This window comes from Vipera berus (assembly GCF_964194415.1).
Source record: "Vipera berus genome assembly, chromosome: Z".
Taxonomy (NCBI): Eukaryota; Metazoa; Chordata; class Lepidosauria; order Squamata; family Viperidae; genus Vipera; species Vipera berus.
Window position 1 is genome coordinate 48,046,544 of NC_138205.1, and position 14,546 is coordinate 48,061,089.

The 14,546-nt window shown below is 36.6% G+C and overlaps 1 protein-coding gene across 4 annotated transcripts in view; it reads right to left on the reverse strand.

Moving 5' to 3' along the window:
* Positions 1 to 14,546, reverse strand: part of USO1 (USO1 vesicle transport factor) — a 55,392-nt gene that overhangs the window by 25,334 nt on the left and 15,512 nt on the right. For all 4 annotated transcript variants that reach the window (XM_081344025.1, XM_081344026.1, XM_081344024.1 and 1 more), the window contains 2 exons: positions 10,152 to 10,252; positions 4,378 to 4,480 (listed from right to left, as the gene is read on the reverse strand). In XM_081344025.1, the coding sequence (XP_081200151.1) occupies positions 4,378 to 4,480; positions 10,152 to 10,252 (204 nt within the window). The remainder of the gene's footprint in view (positions 1 to 4,377; positions 4,481 to 10,151; positions 10,253 to 14,546) is intronic.

Consider the following 14,546-nt stretch of genomic DNA (forward strand, 5'->3'; position numbering starts at 1 on the left):
TAGTCTTGTCTGGCCAGTAGTGATTGAAATACCAAGGTATGCCTATATGAATTCCTATATTCATGTCATAGGCGACATCACTGAAATATGACACACACACCATATTCTTTTCTTGACAAATTAGGGAAGCAAGTTTTTAATGGCTTGTTGGCATTAAGAGAATGAAAACTAGCCCCGTCTAGCTGTTTCTTGCACCACCGTAACCTACCTAAATATTCTGGCTAAAAATACTACCACATATATGGAAAATTATGCTCAACTTTTTAAAAATAAATGTTATATTTATTTTCTATTATTACAAAACATAAGTGCTTAGTAAACAACGTGATGTCCAGGTACATTTGTTACTCAATGCTGCATCTTAACTTTTTCAATACAAATCTATACAATACTACACAATACAGTGTTTTTCCCCCTTGGAAAAACAACAAAAACAACAACGATGATGATGATGATGTTGGAAGGGACCTTGGAGGTCATCTAATCCAACCCCCTGCTCAGGCATTCTTCATAATGTTTTCATTTTCTCAACATTAAACAAATACAAACACAGTTTTCACTATTATTAGTACATACAAAATTAGGTATACATATCCTTTTCATATTTTTCTAGAGTTATACAAATACCAATAGTATCAATTTATAACCTCTTTTCTAACCACTTTATATTTAAGTTGTATTTGCAATTAAAGTCTCCATATTAAATCAATGTCCTGTTTTTCAAGCTTATTTAAATTTAATTTTCCTTCAGTATCCAAAATATTCAAAGCTAATTAAATTTGTGTAGTTGAAAGTTTCATTTATACAAGCCATCCTAGTTTTTTAATTCCCATATCAAAAAAGGATGCTATTCCAAGTATAAATCATATCTTTCTTATTATAAAAATCTATTTATATCTATGTGCTATCTATTCTTTTGACCATATTCAAACTAATATTGGATTATATAATACCACATCTGGTATATCAGATCTTCTGTTTATTAAGTCTAACTCTAGCTTTCTTCCTTTACCAGTTGGCTTTCCAGGCCAAAGTAATTAAATCGCCAAAAAATTCCTTCCTGCTTGGAATGGGAAGAACAATTTCAGTAGGATATTTTTGAGGGGGAATTCCACCCAATTGTATTCCTTAAACAACTCCCACTTTCCTTCTCTCTCTGTTTTTTTTTCCATTTTTTGTCTCCCCATTTCGGACATTTCCCCTAACAGCTTTATAATCCGTTTTTTAAAATCTTCTTCCTTATCCTCAGGTATACTTTGAAAACCTAAATAACAGAGTGCCTTTTCCATTTCTATTGTTGTAATTAAGTCTTGCAGATTTTTTTTGTCTGTGCCAGTTTATGTTTCCCTTCTTTTATATCTTGTGTCTTTAAATCAATTTCCTCTGCTTCATCTTCTGTTTTCTGACTTGTTTGTTCATTCTTTATAGTCGTTTTCTGGGAACTTTCTACTTGTAAGTTTAGGTTAGAGATTTGCTCAATTGTATTGTTGTTTTTAATTTCATCATGGTTTTTTTCCTGCATCTTCTTTATGTGAAATAATTGTCTCCTGAATTAATTGTAGCATATAATGTATTTCCTTCTGGAAAATGTTTACTTCTTCTTGAGGCATCATTTCTGCAGATCCCTGGTAAACCTGGCTAGGGGCTTCAGATGGAAATAATAAGTATGTTTTCCTATCACTTTTAGCTAGATATAAAGAATCCATTTTACTTTCCCCCTCCAGATGTTCTATCAGAAGTGTTGTGATCCCCAAATACTAATCTTGTCTAATACCACCAGTCTTAATGTCTATAGAACAAAGTCTTATCTGGTTCTTCTGGTCTTTATATGTTGTCTTTATAATCCGATAGGTTCCAGAATGTAAGTCCACTACTGAAAGCAGAATTTTATAATAGTCCTTCTGCTAAGACATCCAGAAATTGTCGATCGGCCGAGATTTACAATCCAAAATATTCATAGTGTACAAAATGTTCAACCACCATAAGAACAAACCAAAAATCTCCCCCAGACAAATGTAGCCAAAAGTAAAATTTTTCTCTCTCTCTCCAAATAGTTCTTAAAGTTAAAAATCAGAGTTCAGTATATGTTTATAACCCAAGGTCACCAGGTTTCAAAACAATTAAGTTCTCACACTGTAATAAGTATGCCAAAATATTTTTCTCTGTTGCCAGCTGTTCTCTGTTAAAAATCACCAAACAACAAAGAAGCTAGGTTGTTTATTTCTAGGCTTCCTGCCAGGTCTGCACCAGTGGTTGCAGCTGTATTACTATACTCTCATCCACCACTAGATGTCATTCAATATCCATTTTCCAACTCTTAAAACAGAAGGTTGATTTCTTGTATTTCATCCCAGTATTTTTTTCAAAGAGAAAATCTTAACAATTTTCTCACTCCTTTATATTACTTCCACTTCAGTGTTAAGTATTTCTATCAATCCCCTTCCTTCTTGCATTCAGAGATTTTTAGCTTCTTGGAAGTCTTTTCCAGGAAATCCAGTTGCAAAGTAGTAAAGGAAGGATCAATATTCTCACCCAGTTCCAAACACGCTGTTTACGATCTGCTAATTAGTGCTTTCTTTCTTCGGTTGTGTTAGCTTCAGGCTGGTCACAGGAATGCAGCCAGCCTTTCACTGCCTGTTTGGAGAGCTTTCCTCAGATCAAATGGATCGACCACCGGATCGACCACTGTCTTTCCGTGATCCCCTCCTTCTTCATCGCCTCTCTGGGGTGACTTTAGACCCTTTAAGGGCACCCTGGCAGGGAGAAACCAGCTGTGCGGAGCGAAGCACCACTTTACCTTGGCTGCATCGCTTTTGACGCAAACCAGAAGTCGAAAATTATGCTCAGATTTTGAATAGATTAGAAAATTCACAAGATGAGATGTAAAGCCAGAGGGTGCAATTAATCTTATCATTGGAATGCCAAGCAAAAACATCTTTTAATAACTTATAGCAATGAATTATTTACACTTTCTCATAGACAAAAACAGGTTATTCAGATTATAGCAGTAAAATCCATTTTAGTTGATTACAATACACTATATACATAGCACTGAAAATCTAATCCATCCATCCATCATCTTAATTATCGAGATATTCTAGAGAGACACTATGAATAATAATGCAATTGCCATATTCTTTAATGGGCAGCTATTGCACAGTCCTTAGTTCTGAAAGTTATGTAGTTCTTAGATTCTGAGCCCTAATTAAGGCATTGTTCCAAAGATGCTTTTTCCAAAAGGCACCTGGGCTTTTTTTTTTTTTTTTTTGAAAAAGTTTTGCTTATCGTCCAAGAAGCTTCTTCAGTTCTGATGGGTGGAGAATGGAATGCTTTATATTCTTTGCAGTCATCTGGTCATTACCATTTTGAGGGTTAGTTGTTAGCTCTCTGAGTGTCCTTGAGCCACTTGGGTCTTTATCTGTATCCTCAAGAGCACTGCATATACTACATTGAACTGTGTCTGGATGTTTTGTCCTTGGGGTGGACAAGCTTCTATCTTAATGTATTCCTGAGTTTAAAGTGTGGACATATGTTGTGTTGGTTGAAAATCCTCCTAAGCTTTTCAGATATTCCTGAAATGTATGGAATGACAATGTTGCTCCATTTGTTGTTCTCTTCTTTATGAAAGAGCTGCTGCTGCATCCTTTTGTGGGTTTCATGAAGGTCCAATTAGGATAGGGCATCCTTGATGTGTTTTTGTTCTTTCTATTTTCCCTCAGGTGACTCTGATGATACAGTCCCAAGTAGGCTCAATAACTTTCAGAGAGCTAACGACCAATCTTCAGAGTCCTGACAACCAGATGACTGCAAAGAATATAAATCCTTCTATTCCTCACCAGAACTGAAGGAGCTTCTTGGATGAGAAAAGAAACAATTTCAAAGGGGGAAAAAATCAAGAAAGTTCAGATGCCTTTTGGAAAAAGCAGGTTTGGAACAACCATGACCTGGATGATTGAGAATCTCCGTAGGCATTTTCTCTAGGGGTTGATTATATAATACCTTAATTGGTTCTGGAACAATTCCAAAGCCCCCAGCCCTTGCCCCACATTACCTACCTACACTGCCTGAATCAGGGTAAGGTTTGATCCAGAACAGAGGTTCCTATGTCGTGGCATTCCATTACTCAATTATGGTCTTCAAAACATTTATTTATAATTACTCTTATCTTTTCATACTAAACAAAACATTATTTACCCAGAAAGCTAATGCTGATGATTTTAAGTTTTTATCAATTGCTTTGGATATCTGTTTTCATTTCTGTATGCTGCCCGGAGTCACCATGTGTGAGTTGGGCAGCCATATAAATTTGTTTAATAAAAATATTAACTAACAGATATTACATTTAAAAAGGTATGCAAAAGGTTTGAAAATACTTACCCATAGGACTGACTAGGATTATCTGCTGCACTTGGGGACCCTGCTGTTTTAATAACGCTGTAAGAAGTTTAACTCCAGGCCACCGGACATGAAAATCAAACTCCTGCAATAATCATATATTTCATTGATAAAATTATTAAATTATTATTATGCCAGTAATGTAATACACCAGTTCTAAAGAGGCTAGTATTTACATTTTTTCCTGGGGTAAGTAAGTAATAAACTATTGACTGAAATATTACAAATCTGCCAAATAATTAACATCAAGCAATAGCAATACCTAAAAAGTTTTTCTCAAATAATTTAGGTTAGTTTATAAGAAAAAAAAGTTTCAGGTAAAATTAAGGATACATGTGTGAAATTAACTTGTCGTAGTCATAACAAATTCCTAGGATGAATATCCCAAGCAAACTGTTTCTTAATTTTATCCATATAAACCTTATGGATAAAACCTTAAGATCAAATTAAGTACACACCCACACTATTTGGTCAGTGCTCCAGGTTCTTAGAACTACCCTGTATTATTCCCACAACACAGATGCTAAGGAAGAAAGCAAAGAATGTAAACAAGAGATTGTGGTAGCTTGTTATGACTCTCTCAGATGGATCTTCATCCTTGGAAGAGGAAGAACAAAAGAAATATACAAGACGATTCCAGTCCAGTATTTCAAACATAATTCACATGCCACAGGGCTCCCACCTTTTTTTTCTATCCCTTGGGATGCCTCAAATTATACATTTGAATAAATAGAAGTGCACTATCCCCATTTTTCCTCATAAAATGCAAACAAAATATGTGAATAAAATTTGTTCTATTAAGTGGTTGAACTGAGAATACTCAAGTGAGTCATAATAAGCAAAAGGAAGCTAAAATATCCCTCATTTTGTGTCCACTCTTCTGGACAGAACAGTAGTGCAGCATCTGTAGGAAAGATGTGATCACAATGGGGATTTCTCCATAAAATTTTTCCACTGTAATCCTTTCTTGCTAACTTTTATCCACTGACTCAAGTGAAGTAGGAAAAAATGGCAGGAATCACCTTATGTTTTGTCCCCTCCCCCGCTTCCAACACACACAAATTTCATGACTCCTTGCAAAATTCCTCTTTCAAAATATGTATCAGACTGAAATGGTTAACTGGGAATGTTGTACAAATGTACTCCACTTATGAAAGTTGCAAACTTTCACAGATAGAAACAAACTAGTCCCTAAGTCCATTCTTGAAAGTCCCAGAAATCAGATAAAAAAATTAATTTCTGGTGCACCACACATATTAATTTCTGACAACTCTCTCCTGTCTCTCCCCCACCCCACCCCCATTTCCTTTCTGACCTTCACAATGCTGACAATGTGGACATATTGAACAGAACTCGGAGGAGAAGATGACGAACATGATATGATCATTAAGCACAGAAAAGATCATGGAACATGTGAAAAGTACAGTGTCTATACAATCCACAATAATAATCAAGAGGAAAGGAAAACTGATGGAAGAAATGGAGATGCTGTTCAGTATAAGGACTGAATATTAGCACCAGTGTGCCCTTTGGCCTAATATTGATCCAGGAGAAAACTAAGAGCTTGTTTCATGACTCATAATAGGAGGCTGGTAAAAGCATTGCTGAACACACATTTGTTGGAAGTCATCAGTGGTTCCTGAGTTTTAAGGGTTATGTGAACCTGCATAATATGAAAGTGAATGGAGAGGCAGCAAGTGTGGATGTGGATGCATCCTGGAAGTTTCTGGAAGCCTTCAAGGAAATAATTTAGGAAATTGGTTATTTGTCCCAGCAATATTCAATGTAGATGAAACATGTTTTATTTGAAGAAAATGCTGGACAGAATCTATATCAGCAAGGAGGAGATGATGATGCAAGGCTTCAGTTGTGAAGAATAGCTAACTGTGATGCTAGGTGCTGCTGCTTCTGGTGATCTGAGCCTAAAATTGCTAATGATCTGAGCCTAAAATTGTTAATCTACCACTCTGAAAACCAGTAAACTCTTGAGCATATCTCAAAGACCTCACTTCCTGTTGTGTGGAAGGATAACAAGAATGTTTTGGTCACCCTTCTGACCTCTGAAGACTGGTTCTTCTATCACTTTGTCAAGGAAGTGGAGACATATTGACATAAGAAAAAACATTGACTCCATGCTTCTGCAAATTCTGCACAACACCCTAGGTCATTCACTTTGCCTGATTTCCAACCAAATGTGAAGGTTGTGTATCGGCTTCTGAACACCATCTGTCACCTGCAGCCTATGGACCAGGGAGTAATAGCAACCTTCCAAAAAATATTATCTTTGCTGCACATTTAGGCAGGCAGCTCAGGCAATCAAAGCAGATTCCCAGATGACTTTCATGCCATATCAATACTGGAGAATGTGCCAACATTATCACGTCAGGTTTTGCCGGATGCAGTAAGATGCAAACTCTACTTTTGAATGTTTTTACCTACTTTAGACTTGTGAACAAAATGGATTTGTGAACAGCAACTAGGAACATAACCTTTTCGTAAGAAGGGTAATATATGTATTTGCTGTGAAATATCTAATTCTAGCTACAGTAAACAATAGAAAGAGTAACAGCTTATTTCTGTCCAAAATTTCTGAAATAATCACCAACATTAATATAAAATACTCTTGAAATAAAGGTAGTCCTTGACTTGTAACAATTTATTTACTGGCCATTTGTAGTTAAAAATTATTTGCAACCAGTCCTTGCACTTATAAACATAGCAGCATCCCCACGGTCACGAAATCAAAATTTGGCTGTTTGGCAACCAGCATGTATTTACGATAGTTGCAGCATCCCAAGGTCATGTAATCACTATTTGCAACCTTCCCAGCTAGCTTTTGACAATGAAAGTCAATGGGGAAGCTGGATTTACTTAAAGACTGCATGATTCACTAAACAACTGCAATGATTTGCTTAACAATTCTGGTAAAAAAATAGGTTGTAAAATTGGGCACAACTCACACTGACTGCCTTCCTTAGCTATGCAAATTCTGATTCCAATGGTGATCATAAGTTAAGAACTACCTATAACTACTTACAGTGAGGGGGAAAAATTGTTCCCCTGCTGATTTTATACGTTTGCCCACTGACAAAGAAACGATCAGTCTATAATTTTAATAGGTTTATTTTAACAAAAAAAACGCATTTCAAAAAAGTTATAAATTGATTTACATTTTAATGAGTAAAATAAGTATTGGACCCCTTCGCAAAACATGACTTAGTACTTGGTGGCAAAACCCTTGATGGCACTCAAAGAGATTAGATGTATCTTATAGTTGACCACCAGGTTTGCACACATCTCAGGAGGGATTTTGTCCCACTCCTCTTTGCAGATCCTCTCCAAGTCATTAAGGTTTCAAGGCCAACGTTTGGCAGTTCGAACCTTCAGCTCCCTCCACAGATTTTCTATGGGGTTAAGGTCTGGAGACTGGCTAGGCCACTCTAGGACCTTAATGTGCTTCTTCTTGAGCCACTCCTTTGTTGCCTTGGCTGTGTGTTTTGGGTCACTGCCATACTGGAATACCCCTTCACGACCCATTTTCAATTCCCTGGCTGAGGAAAGGATGTTCTCACCCAAAATTTGACAGTACATGGCCCCCTCCTTCGTCCCTTTGACGCGGTGAAGTTGTCCTGTCCCCTTAGCAAAAAACACCCCCGAAGCATAATGCTTCCACCTCCATGTTTGACGGTGGGGATGGTGTTCTTGGAGTCATAGGCAGCATTCCTCCTCCTCTAATCATGGCAAGATGATTTGATGTCAAAGAGCTTGATTTTGGTCTCATCTGACCACAACACTTTCACCCAGTTCTTCTCTGAATCATTCAGATGTTCATTGGCAAACTTCAGATGGGCCTGTACAAGATCCTCCCATGTAGTTCTGGGCTGATTCCTCACTGTTCTCATGATCATTGAAACTCCACGAGGTGAGATCTTGCATGGAGTCCCAGATCGAGGGAGACTGACAGTTATTTAGTGTTTCATCCATTTGTGAATAATTGCACCAACTGTGGTCACCTTCTCACCAAGGTGCTTATCGATAGTCTTGTAGCCCATTCCAGCCTTGTGCAGGTGTACAATCCTGTCCCTGACATCCTTGGACAGCTCTTTGGTCTTGATTATGGTGGAGTTTGGAATCTGATTGATTGATTGCTTCTGTGGACAGGTGTCTTTTATTCAGGTAACAAGCTGAGATAAGAAGCATTCCCTCTAAGAGGGTGCTCCTAATCTCAGCTTATTACCTGTATAAAAGACACATGGGAGCCAGAATTCTTGCTGGTTGATAGGAGATCAAATACTTATTTCAGTCATTAAAATGCAAATCAATTTATAACTTTTTTGAAATGCGTTTTTCTGGATTTTTTTATTATTCTCTCTCTCACTGTTAAAATAAACCTACTGTTAAAATTATAGTGGGCAAACGTAGAAAATCTGCAGGAAATCAAATAATTTTTCCCTCACTGTACCCAAGTACACTACACTATAACAGCAGTAACTGTGAGGGATCTAGGAGTCCCAGTGGGAAATCACTTAAATATAAGCCAGCAGTGTGCTGCAGCTGCCAAAAAAAGGCAATACAGTCCTAGGCTGCATCAATAGAAGCATAGTTTCAAAATCACATGATTAGTACTATTTTATACTGCCTTGGTAAGACTACACTTGGAATACTATGTCCAGTTTTGATCACAATACAAAAAAAGGTATTGAGAGTCTAGAAAGTGTACAGAGAAGAGCAATAAAGATGATCAGAAAGGCTAAAACATATGATACACTATTGTAAGAATTGAGTATGTCTAGTCTAATGAACAGAAATCAATTTCAATTCAGAATAGAGCTGGAAGGGACCTTTGACATATTGTAGTCCAACCCCCTGCTATACCATTTCAGACAAATGGCTGTCCAGTCTCTTCTTAAAAACCTCCAATGATGGAAGCACCTACAATATCTGAAGGCAAGCTGTTCCACTGGCTAATTGTCCTCATTGTTAGGAAGTTTCTCATTATTCCAGGTTGCTTCTCTCCTTAATTAATTTCCATCCATTGTTCCTTGTTCTGCCCTCTCGTGCTTTGGAAAATAAGTTGACTTCCTCTCCTTTGTGGCAGCCCTCAAATATTGGAATACTGCTATCATGTCACCCCTAAACCTTTTCTCTAGAGCAGGCGTAGGCAACCTTGGCTCTTTTATGACTCGTGGACTTCAACTCCCAGAATTCCTGAGCTGGCTGGCTCAGGAATTCTGGGAGTTGAAATCCACGAGTCATAAAAGAGCCAAGGTTGCCTACGCCTGCTCTAGTAACCACAGCCAAATCTTGCAACCATTCTTTGTATGTTTTAGTCTTCAGGCCTTTGGTCATTTTAGTTGCTCTTCTTTGCATTAACACTGATGTCTCAACATCAAGGACTAAGAGTGACATAAAAAAAGTCTTCCAATATTTGAAGAGCTGCCACAGAGCACCTGAGGGCAAGACAAGAAGCAATGGATGGAAGCTTAATAAAGAGAGATCAATTCTAGAATTAAGGAGCAATTTTCGGACAGAGAACAATTAATCAATTAATGGTTTGCCTCCAAAAGTTGTGAGTGCTCCATCTCTGGAAGATTTTAAGAGATCAGACAGCTATTTGTCCAGAATTATATAGGGTCTCCTGCGGGTTGGATTAGAAGACTTTCAAGGGCCCTTTCAACTCATTTATGCTTTATTTATGACAATGTCACTCAGTTAAATGAAATACTTATTTAATAATTAAACAAAACAATTCTCACCTCTAAATAAGTCAGCAGAAGAGTGACATTTTCATGTTGCTTAATGAAAATTTCAGTAAACTGACTTCCAAATTCTTCTGTTTGTTTCTGTGAATTTTCTTCTGTAACATTAAATACAGTAAAATTCAGAGGTCACAACAAGGACAGTTTAAAATAAATATAATAAAAATATTAAAAAGTGAAATTGAACAATTAGACATATCTTTCATATTATATAAGAATATTTCAGGACTATAGGTGTTGAGTTTATAGACTTAGTAGTAAATGCTAAAATAAAACAAACTCAATGAACTAGTAATCAAACATTCAAAAATATAACAGTGCTTTATCTAAGACTTCCTTAACCCATTCATATCAGAAAAAGACACTGTTGAATTTCCCAAACAGGAATCCCTTATGCAAAAAACAATTTCATCTCATTTTTTTTTAGTTCAAAAGCCTCTTCCTGAATGAACCATTTATTAAATCATGTACTGCATAATGTCTGGCAAGTTTCCAATTTTGTGTGTGTATGGGGGACATTCTGAAGAAGGTAGTGTAGTTATAGAGAATACTGGTTGAATGATGCTTTAGGCCAGGGGTCAGCAACCTGAAACAGTGAAAGAGCCACTCGGAACTGGTTCCTTCACAAAAGGAAAAACTGGGAGCCGCAAAAAATGTGTGCGCATGTGCGTACATGAGCGCATGCGCAGAACAGGGGTTGACTGAAGAGTGGAGCCAAGGCGAGATATGCACCTACCCTGCATATTTGAATTGATTGGTTGAACTTTTTTAGTCCCACTGTTGGTTCTTTTTGGACTGCACATGGCAGAGGACTGGGAGCCGCATGCGGCTCCGGAGCCGCGGGTTGCAGACCTGTGCTTTAGGCCCAGTTATATGATGGAAACATTATTAGATGTGGATATGGATGAGGGCAATGTAGTCTTTCTGGTCCTTTTAGATCCCTCTGCAGTGTTTGTTATCATGAACTATGGTATTCTTCTAGACTGCCTATGAAAGTTAGCACTGTCTTATGGAGTAGTATGCCTTCCACTTCCAGCTAGTAAAGGGTAGGAATTACCTAAGCCCTTGGCCTTCCTTAGTGGGCAGACCATATATATTTGTCGATCAATAACCATATAAAATTGTTGGAAGAAGTTGTCCATTAGTTTGCAATGGGAATTAGGTGCAGTGATAATTGAAGATGAAGATAATCTGGGCCAAGCAGGAGATACTGTGTATATATTTTTGTGTGTCTGATATCTATAAATAAAATCTAAACAAGACCTAGTAATACTGACTTTATCACTGCATGATTGAATTACTATAACTCTGTTTCAGACCTTGAAGACTTAGAAACTACAGTTTGTTCAGAAACTGTCAACTTGTTTGCTGGCAAGTGTGAGCCATTATAGCAGGATAATGCCTGTATTCTGAGATTCTATATTATATAATATATAGTAGGTTTCCATATATATTTCAATGTCTTGGTTATGATCTGTAAAGCCCTTTAGGACACGGATGCTTTTTCTCTATGGTGTTATGTTCTTTAAACTGAATCTGTCCTATGTATTCAAACTGAAATGATGGAAGTTAAAAGCAGGTCGTTTGTGCAGTATCCTTGACCTTGTGGTACAGCATTCCCTGGGAAGTCAGGATAGCTTCATGCTGTTATTTCAGGAAGAAAATGAATACAGTTCTTTTTAACTATACATTTGGGAACTAAATGTGAGTTGTGGGATTGTTGTTACCCTATATTTAACATGATCTATGGTTTTAAAACAGCTGTAGTGGCACAGTGGTTAGAATGCAGTGTTGCAGGCTAAATCTGTCCACAGCCAGGAGTTTGATCCTCATTGGCTCAAGGTGGACTCAGCCTTCATCCTTCCGAGGTCTGTAAAATGAGGATATGCTTACATTATAAAGTGCTCAGACAGTGCTGTAAACATTATGGAGCAATATAGAAGTCTGAGTGCTACTGTTATTATACATATTTCATTTAGTGTTATAGTTAGTGTTATTAATTCTATACTTACTTTAATGGATTTGTTATTTTTGTCATGTAGTTACATTTTATTATAGATTATTCTGAAGTGTTTTCTACTCTGAGTGTCCCCTGGTCTTTAGATAGGACAGCATATCTATTTTTTATATATAAAATATTTTTCCGTTACTTCACTGAATAGTCCCAGATTTCAACTGCTATGTACCATACAGGACCCTTATACAGAATTGCACAATGTATTCTACTTGTAATACAATGAAATGGTATTGGGGCCATATTATGTATATAAGAACATAGTATGAATAAATTTAGCTAAGATTTAATTCTCAGTTTCTCTATTTTTAAAGATTAAATTCTTATTGTTTCTGTTTTTTAGTCAACAGTAGAGTTCTTTTCTTAGACTAGCATTGTTAATTCAGATAAAAATTGCAGATATCAGTCCACTCTACCATTTGGTCTGGCCTTCCACTTTGCAGCAGTTTCCAATGGATGCTGCCCAAGCAATGCGCAACAAGAAAGCTTCCTGAGAAAGAATGACTGCAGAAATCTTCAATATATATTGTCCAATACACTATGCCAATACCTATCGGTTCTTCCACTTGTGAGAGTCTGGAACCTAGCTAGACTTCTGAATGGTCACTTCATTAATGCTGATCTGAGGTGCCTCTTATTAATGTCAAATCACAGATACTCTCATACTGGCTGTTCCTTATTGAAAAATTATTGATGGGAACCAGCTGTTTGTAGAATGATGGTTCCCTACTGGTTACAAATCTTTATCTTTGTCAGATTTTCCTTCTTCAGAACTGAAAGGGACAAAAAGATTTTTTTCTGCTAAGGTCTTACAAGAATTGCTATTTCTTCCACTCAAGAGGTCAACATCATTGATAAACCTATTTCATTTCAGAACTATGCGACTGTCTTACATAAAAAATCTGTATTTTCAGAGCAAAATGGAAAATGTAATTTGACAAAGATTAATTGTGAAATCTTTTCATAACTGTGGAACATTTACCCTTTTTTAATTACAAGATAGACACTCATTAACTATGAAATCAATATGATACATAGCACTGAACATAAAAATGTAAAAATATGTGGATCACTGTTAGTGTTGTGACAAATAATCATAAATTGTAAAACAGACCAGAAGTCCTTGCTGATCTCCACCTCCAATTTTTTTAGGAAAAAAGCAAAGGAGAGCTGTCAACATACTGTATTTACTGAAAGGTGGGTTAATGTTTACAGTACATTTTTTTAAAAAAATTAAAAATAGTGCGTGGTATAGAGGAGACTTAATATGAGAAATAGACAATACTAGGGAGATAAATACTGTTGATCTTATATCAAGGAGATTAAATTACATCTGCAAATCTTGTCTATATAGAAGTCATATTTTTTCCACTGTTATGCATATACCAATGCTTGCTAACTGCCTAGAACACAACATTATAGTGTGCAACAATTTATCCCCAAACAAAGGGTAAAGTAGGAGATATTGTACAGTGCTTGTAGCCGTTATATATACAGGCTTCTGATCCAATGGAGTATCCCATTTGATCATGTGGATTTTCAGCCTAACTGGTATAAAAAAAGTTGATCCTAGGGCATTTCCTACTATACTACAGAGTTACTCTTGTGGTCAATATCTATGCCATCCTTCACAAGGCTTTTTAATTATGCCCGACTCAGTTCCATTCCAGCAGAAATTCTATTATTTAAAGTTTGACTGTAGTCGTGGGAGTATTTTTGGGGGGGGGGGGGAAGGAGTGATTTATTTTTTTCTTTTATTATTTCCACTAATAGTTTTCATACCATTTTATCACTTATCTTAAAGCAATTGCAGCCACAAGATGTAATAAACAAGGCTTTAAAGACTATTTGCAGTCTTAAACATTCACCAAGGTTCTTAGCAGGGGATCATGTTCTATCCCCTAAAAGAAATATAAAGAAGCCTAGTGTTACATTGCTATTTTATAAATGTCCACAGCTTGGGATCAGATAAATTCAAAAGTTGAAAGGTTTCAAAATGATATACTTCCAATCGCAAAGACTGGAGTTGATCTGAGTTTCAGGAAGTTAAAAATTAAGAGAACATTATGCAGGAAATGACAGCAAGAATTACAGTGAAGTATAAAAATGATAGAAAATGATAGAAAAAAATAAAAAAAATCTTCTTTTATATTGGCTGTACATTGATTACAGTTCATAGATTACATGTGCTGTTCCAAATACATATAGAGTAGTTGGCTGGGATAGAAAGAAATCTTTTTAATAACTTAGCTTTCGTCAATCCTCTGTTGACATCGTCAGAGTAAAAGCTGGTGGTTGGAAAACTTGCTTATACAGCTAGGTGGATATTTAGTGATCTAGTCATGGATCGCGTTACCGGTCTACCCGCCCCCCGCTCT